Source organism: Solanum lycopersicum, chromosome 5 (genome assembly GCF_036512215.1).
Source record: "Solanum lycopersicum chromosome 5, SLM_r2.1".
Taxonomy (NCBI): domain Eukaryota; kingdom Viridiplantae; phylum Streptophyta; class Magnoliopsida; order Solanales; family Solanaceae; genus Solanum; species Solanum lycopersicum.
The window spans coordinates 4,207,006-4,215,196 of NC_090804.1; the positions used below are offsets into that span (position 1 = coordinate 4,207,006).

The 8,191-nt window shown below is 27.4% G+C and overlaps 1 protein-coding gene across 1 annotated transcript; it reads left to right on the forward strand.

Moving 5' to 3' along the window:
• The first annotated feature begins 2,370 nt into the window (after positions 1 to 2,370).
• On the forward strand, positions 2,371 to 5,636 carry LOC101263023 (transcription factor HHO2). The gene is made up of 5 exons (XM_004238908.5): positions 2,371 to 3,017; positions 3,444 to 3,763; positions 3,844 to 4,123; positions 4,218 to 4,294; positions 5,044 to 5,636. Exons 1-5 carry the CDS (start codon positions 2,885 to 2,887, stop codon positions 5,434 to 5,436), a joined length of 1,203 nt encoding a protein of 400 aa, XP_004238956.1. The 5' UTR covers positions 2,371 to 2,884; the 3' UTR covers positions 5,437 to 5,636.
• Positions 5,637 to 8,191: the final 2,555 nt, after the last annotated feature.

Below are 8,191 nucleotides of genomic sequence, written 5' to 3' on the forward strand. Positions count from 1 at the left end.
TATGGCTGTAAAATATAAATTAGTTAACTTTTATTATGTTAACAGCTTTTAAGGGTATTTCAGACATTTTGATTTAAAAACTTGTTTATCAGCACTTATTTGCCAAACACATCAACAATTTTTTTTTTAACTTCAGCACTTTTATTCAAACGCATAACTGCTTATTTTAAAAATAAGTTTCAGCATTTTCAAAAGTACTTTTTTAAAACTGCTTTTATTGAGGACATCCAAACGGGCCCATAGTCTCATCGCATTCTATCAAATTAAAAATATTTGTTTAAAAAATATTCGGACACGACCTACTACGGTCCCCAATGTAACGGGACCCAATCAGCGACAATTGTGTCAGATCAGTATTAGTGCGTACTCATCACGCATTATGCCATGCGTCTTGGACACACATCACACGATTCTATTTTGCCTCTTTGAGACACCGAAAGCCAACATAACTAAATATCGAAATTTTAATAGCTCGATTAGTTATTTATTGAAATTTTATTTTAGTAACGAGTGTTCGATTCTTCGTCTCGTAATTATGCCTTGTCTCTCTTTTTACATATTTTTTTTAAAAAAAATAAAAATTATACGTCGAGGTGGATGGCGCGTGTAGGCACGCGCTTTGGAAAGATTCGTTGGAAGTTTTTGTAGTGTTGTCGTAATTTTTCTGAACCAAAGAAACGGAGTATATTCCAAGCAAAAAAGAAAGTTCTAGAGTGGCTTTTTGTTAAATTGCACTTTGACCCTTCATATTTGTACATTTTGAATTTTTGACCTTGTGCTTTATTTTTTTTTAGGGTTTGTGTAAGTGAAGCCCCTCAATTTTTGTGTCATCTCTATTTCTACCCAATTTGTATATTTTGTTAGTGAATCAATGTTGCAAAGTTAGTTTGTTCATCAATTTATTCATTTATATAAGAAATGAACTTGAGGTCTATGAGGTTAAGGAATAGTTAGTTGTATAATTGTGTAGTATTGATATTAATATGTTCAAATAGTGATGCGTTATCATATTGTATCGTAATATTAATTAATTATGTATGTCTTGCAACATTGATTCATGAGATATCAGTAAAAAAAACACAAGTTCCTCGTATAGATTTGATTTCATAATCGCATGGTGTGTTATAATTTGTGCTATTTAACATTAGAAAAAGAAGTGATAAATTAATATTTCCTCTGTTCATTTTTATTTGTCATATTTTAACTAGATACACCTATTAAGAAAATGATCATTGATGCGTATTTTATCAAACTATCTCTATTAAGTGATATTTAACATTAAGTCTCGAAAAATATTTTGAAAAAATTATACTTAATGTTGACAGTAGAAATGAAAAAATATAATTAAACTTTTCTTGATATAAATTGAAAAGTAAAAATAAACGAATAAAATATAATAACACTATCAATTCTGAAGATCTTAATAGCTCGTTAATTTGTAGATTTTTCGAAATTCTACCTTTTTGATGAAAGTTTGATTTTATGTGTTAGTAATTCATTTTCCTAACACCAATTCTGACCCCTTTAAGTGGGAAAAATGAGAAATAGTAGTAGGTATGTTAAATGTTTACTTTTATAATTTAGAAGGACAAAAGAGTAAAAGAGGTTTGATCTTATCTTGATAGTGTAATATGTAACGTCAATGCCAGCACACATTATTATTATTTTTATTTATTTGATCATATAATAATATAATAAAAATATAAGAATCACTCTTTCGAATATTCACAACTCTCTAAAAAGCACGAAACCTAACCCATCAAAGATTCGTTTCGTATGCGACGCCCCGACCTCGACCCTTCTTCCCACGCACCACCTTTTCCAAAAAATTTAAAATATCATATATATTCAAAATTTATCATCTCGATTAATTGTAATTACGTTTAATAAATTTATCATCAAATAAAAGTTCTCAATTATTTTTTTGGGATTTGTAATTGAGATTTTTAATGAAGGACAAAGAAATAAATAACCTGATTCATATCACTTGATATTATGTTACTATAAAAATGATACGAATTAATAATGAAGAAATCTTACTTCTAAATAATAAAATTCATTATTAATCTTATTTAGAGATAGAAATAGTGATTTGATAACGAATTAATGATGAAGCTTTTGGCTAATTAATTTTAGACTTTCGTAGAGCATATTTTTATTTTGATTAATTCAATTTAACGGAAAAAAATGCTCCTTAACAAAAGCTTTTTTCTTTTTAAGGTTCAAACTTAAAATTGTAAATAAATTTTATCCATCAATCATACCTCGTATGATTTATGAAGTTGATTCGAGTAATCCATATCCATACTGTGCATGACTCGTAATAGGAAAAAGTTCTATCCTACTAAACATTTCTTTATTTTCATATTTAAATTCGAAATCTCTTTTATTCTATTATATTTCTGTATACCATATTTTAGTAATACCATTATTATATTAATCCAAATTCATAATTCTTACGAAGAAAACATTACTTATCCAAAATATTTTTTATTTTCAAAATTCGAACTCAAATTCGAAACCATTACTCAAAGAGCAAAGGACTTGATGGTCTAGCTAGATGTTTCTACATGTACCTAAGATTAAAATATTTTTAATTTCTTATATACCAAGTTTATTCCCTTTTATGATTCTTCTTAGATCCCTTTATTCTTTTAAATTTCCCATTCCGGATCTCTCTATGTTTATAAGAAAACAAATCAACTCACTCATTTAAATCCTCCTCCTTGGTCCCCTCATTTCTCTCATTATAGCCTTTGCATAATAATATTTAAATAAATTTAACAAATATTTTTCTTCCATACTTTCCTTCTTAGGTCAATTAAATCATCTCACAAAAACTGGAAAAATTCAAAGAAAAAATTCATTTTTCTTTACAAAGAAGATGATGAGCAACAACAATTTTTCAGACAAAATGGAGAGATGTCAACAATATATTGATGCTCTTGAACAAGAAAGAACAAAAATTCAAGTTTTCTCTAGAGAACTTCCACTTTGTCTTGAACTTGTTACTCAAGGTAATTTTTTTTAAAAAAAATATTTTCAAGATTTTTATACTAAATCCATATAATATAAATCTTCATTTTTTTTTTGTTTAAAGATTCATACTATATTTCAAACAAAATAATGAAACCCCATTTTTTTGTGATTTTTTTATCTTCAAGATTCTATAGTATACAAAGTTCAAACAAAATAATAAAACCCTATTTCTTTAATTTTCTTCATTTATTGTGATTTTTCTTTTTGTTTAATGTGGTGAAAAAAAATTAAATTTTAGTGTTCCTAAATGGTTTATTCATCAAGATTTCTATACTATTTAACAAAATAATAGAACCCCATTTATTAATTGTCTTATTGAAATGTTTTTCAAACAAAATAACAAAACAACATTTCTAAAATTTATTAACTTTTTGTGATTTTAATATTAATTTTTTCATGTGCAGCTATTGAAACTTACAAGCAACAATTATCTGGTACAACAACAGAATACAACCTTAATGCACAATCTACTGAATGTTCTGATGATGAACATACATCTAGTGATGTTCCTATTTTGGAAGAATTTATTCCATTAAAATCCACATTTTCTCATGAAGATGAAGATGAAGATGAGAATGATGAAGAAAATCAATCTCATAAATCAAAATCTTTTAATAATAACAATAATAATTCTACTAGTTCTAAGGATGCAAAAAATAAAAAATCTGATTGGCTTAGATCTGTTCAGCTTTGGAATCAAACTTCAGATCCCACCCCAAAAGAGGTAATTATTTTTTTACAAAAAAAAATTATTTTTTTGAAAATTTTGGTTATCTAATTTTTATTTTTGTGGGGGTATTTTAGGAATTAACACCTAAAAAGGTGTCGGTTGTAGAAGTGAAGAAAAATGGAAGTGGAGGAGCATTTCATCCTTTTAAGAAAGAGAAAAACACGGTCGCCGCCGTTGAAACAACGCCAGCTCTGGCTGGCGTTGTGTTGGCGGCGACAGGTAGTTCCACCGCGGAGAATAGCGGTGGAAGTAAAAAAGAGGATAAAGATGGACAAAGAAAACAAAGGAGGTGTTGGTCTCCAGAGTTGCATAGAAGATTTTTACATGCCTTACAACAACTAGGTGGCTCTCATGGTAATTATTTTAAATATTTTTAATTCGAGATGAATTTTATTGTTTAGCGATAGAAGTTATCCGTAGCTAATTATTTGTATTTAATTTTTTGCAGTTGCTACACCAAAACAAATTAGGGAGTTAATGAAGGTGGATGGACTTACTAATGATGAAGTTAAGAGTCATTTACAGGTTTGTTTAATGATTAATGAACATTCTAGATGTTTTTCTTTATATTTATATTTATTTTGGTGCTCCTTTCTATTTCAAATAAAGTATTTATTTATCTTTGGCGAATGTGAAACATGATGAACTTTGATGTATATCAAAACTTGTAAATTGGATATTTTTTCTTTTGTTTGGTAGTGCAAAATTGATTAGGGGTCCATCAACATATTCTAGTACAAACTTGGATTATTTTTGGATAGATAGACTCAAGAATTTTTGGATAAACTACATATATTTTTCTTTTTAATTAATACGAAATCATATGGGTTTGGTGATTTATCGAAAATAATTTTTCTATATTCTCAAAAGGGAAGTAAGATAGTAAAATTATATTGAGTTTGTTATTGTTATTTTTGCCGTTACGAACTAAATATCTATTTTGTTATAGAAAAATCTACAACTTTTGAGATTTGGTTTAGCTAAATTTGGTAAATGTAGCTGTATATATATCTTTAGATGAGCAAAAAATCGAAAGATGCTTTGAATTTAGTAAACTATAATAAACTTTCTAAAATTGTTTATATAAATCTGCTTTTATATGGATACCAAATCAAGCAACATATATGCATGTGTAATTTTCGAAGTTATTTACAACTAATTACAAATTAAAATAGTAAAACTTTTTTACGTGATTTAATAGTGTAATTTTTTTATTTTTTATTTATATATATATACATGCATGACCTAAATTTCATTTGTTTTTTTTTATGTAGAAATATCGATTACACACGAGAAGACCTAGTCCTTCATCAATTCACAACAACAACAACCAACAACCACCACAATTTGTGGTCGTCGGAGGAATATGGGTCCCACCACCCGAATACGCCTCGATGGCCGCTGGTGCTCCAGCGGCCTCGGGCGAAGCATCGGGAGTTGCCAACTCAAATGGAATCTATGCACCTATTGCCACTCATCCAAAGGGTCCACTCCATGATCATGTATCGGGTGGAACCCTAAGGCAGCACAACAACAAGTCGTCGCGCTCAGAACGTTCCTCTGAGCGCGACAGAAGCCACAGTCACTCCGACTGTGGCGGTGTGCATTCTAATTCTCCGGCAACGTCCTCTTCTACACATACAACTACTGCTTCACCAGCTTACTAAAAAAAATGTGTAGATTTTTTATTTATTTATTTTTGTAATATATTTTAATTTTTCCAATTTTCTACTATAAATGTTAGAAAGTCATATAGAGTTGATTTTTCGGTCTTGTTAGAAAAAAAAAAGCTTATCGTATTTATTTGTTTGTTTTAGTTTATATTTAAAAAAAATATTATATATCAAATCGTGATATCTTTTGAAGATCTTTTAGATGCATTTTGACAATGATAGTAATTAAGATTGAATAATATGGTGGGTTCCCATCGTTTTGGATTATTGAAATGGCACGTGGAATTTTTTTGCATAGCGTTTAATTTAAGCAGAATTATTCTTTACTTTATAGCAAAATTATTTTCACTCGTATTCACCGTTTAACCTAGCTACATAAACCCTAGCTAATTTTTAGTCTTTTTATTATTGAAGTATGGTGAATTTTAATGTAAAATGTAGAAGCTTAATTAAAAAACCCTCGATACTCCAAAATAACAACGATAACAATAATAAATTTAACGTAACTTTATGAAGTAAAATTTTGAAAAGATAAAATATCTTTAGTCTTGCTTTTATGACTAGAAAGAAAACGAGTTCATACAAAATTTAATTTTTAAAAATGAGAAATTTCGATGTTAATTTTATATGTTGAATCCTTGAAAGAAAAAACTACTATAATCAAATATAAATTAGCGACAAACAAATTTAATTTTTTAGAGTTAATTCAATAATTTGAGATGTTTTTTTAGTCTTATTGATTCGAAAAAAAATTATAACTTATAATATTTTTAGTATTGTCTATAATATTTAAATCTAATTTTTAAATATTAAATTAATCTAATTTAATTTAACTCAAAATTAATTAAAGTGATTCCCCTAAAGTAAAATGTGACTATTATTTTGAAATGGAAGGATTATGTTCTATCTTTTATTAATAACAACTGTAAAAAGGAGAGAGAATCCAGCATAATTTTTGAAAAAGCAAACTAATGGAGATTATGTTAGGTAAGTTATCAAAAGTCAATACATATCTTAAAGAATTATCCATAGTTTTGGAATAATAATCCACTGTTTTTCTTTTCACAACAATTAGTTGCGTTTTGATTATTCTAGTTGATTCTTCAGGATGCTCAGTTGATTTGAAAGATGGCTATCTATATGATAATTCGAAATCATTCTTTCTTCATGAGTGTCTTCTGAATCGAGTCTATAGTATAAAGCTTGTCTACTGCGATTTGAAGAGATCTACTCAATGTACACAGAGTGCAGATTATAACAACCGTAAATTATCTTGGGTTTAAAAAATAATTACTCTAGCGATGGTACCAACTTAATTGACTTAAAAGAAAAAGAGGATGAAATTATTGAAAATAATAACGAAAGAATACAAATATAGAAATGATTTAATAGACTTGACTTTTGAGCAATATTCTACATCATATAATTAATACAAAAGATAATTATACGTGATGGAAATTTATGAGAAATTTAATTGCGTAGAAGTTACTCGTCCTATTTGTATGACTCATCACTTAACATATACTTTTTTTTCAATGTCGAAAAGCTGCATTTTATCAACAGGAAATGTTTGCACCAACGTCCATTTAAAGGGTGATTGCGATATCAATCAAAAATATAATCGTTATTATTAAATAATAAGGTAAATTTTGAATTTTTTAAAAGAAAAATATATTGTTAATATTTTTTAAGATGATAATAAGTTGTAATATTTATACATGGTAAAATTAAGAATTTTGGCTTGCATTTCATACATTATTTTTTTCCAGTTGAACTTTATCGGAATTTATTTCTTATGAGTTATGACTTTTGATTGGTGTCAGAATCGAGCCTATTATAATTTATAATTTGCTCAATGTTCAAACTTCCTTATATAATTCTTACCTTATGATCGAGCTTGAAGCATTGCCTAGTATTCGAGTCAAAGAAATCAAATTTTATTGACTTGATAGAATTCTTAAAGATCTTTATAAAATGTCAAAATTTGTTGCTGCGAAAACTCTAAGAATCATCATAATTTATTGTTAAGACAATTCTCGCGATTATTATCCTAACAATTCATTATAATTTGTTAATCACCTAACTTGTTAAGACAAATTTTATTCAATATTAAATAAAAAAAAGCTTGACGACCGACTAGAATTTTGCTTTAGATTTTACAGAAAACGTTTATTTTGATTTTTTTTTGTGAGGTTAATTTTTTTTAAGTAATTGATAACATCTAAAAAGTTCTTATTCATCTAAATCGTCAATTAATTCAGAATCATATCATATATGACTATGACTCAATAAAAAAAACTACGTCTTTAATTATAATTTTTTGTATACAATATTCGAACCTGATTAAATAGCGAAACCTATCAATTGGCTAATTAAAAAGAAAAAAAAAGTTTTATATGATTGTAAAGGTTCGATAAGGATGGTTCCCATACGAATATTCCTAGGAATAAGAAGAATATGCAACATTGGATACTAATATTCTATTTAGTGCTAAGTTGATTTTTTTTATTAAATATATAATAGGTCAAGAAAAATTGTATTGTATTTTTTAATAAAAAGTGTATTGCCCCTCATGCATGTTAGGTATTATCTCTATTTCATTGGTCAAGTATATTCTCTTGTTTTTTTGATTTTTAACTTATCTTATTTTGTCAATGGAAAAAAAAAAGAGATATTCTGATCCTTGAGAATCTTAAATTGTCCAAGATTCTATTGCCTTTTTTTTTCTTTCCTCCACTAAAAAAGATTA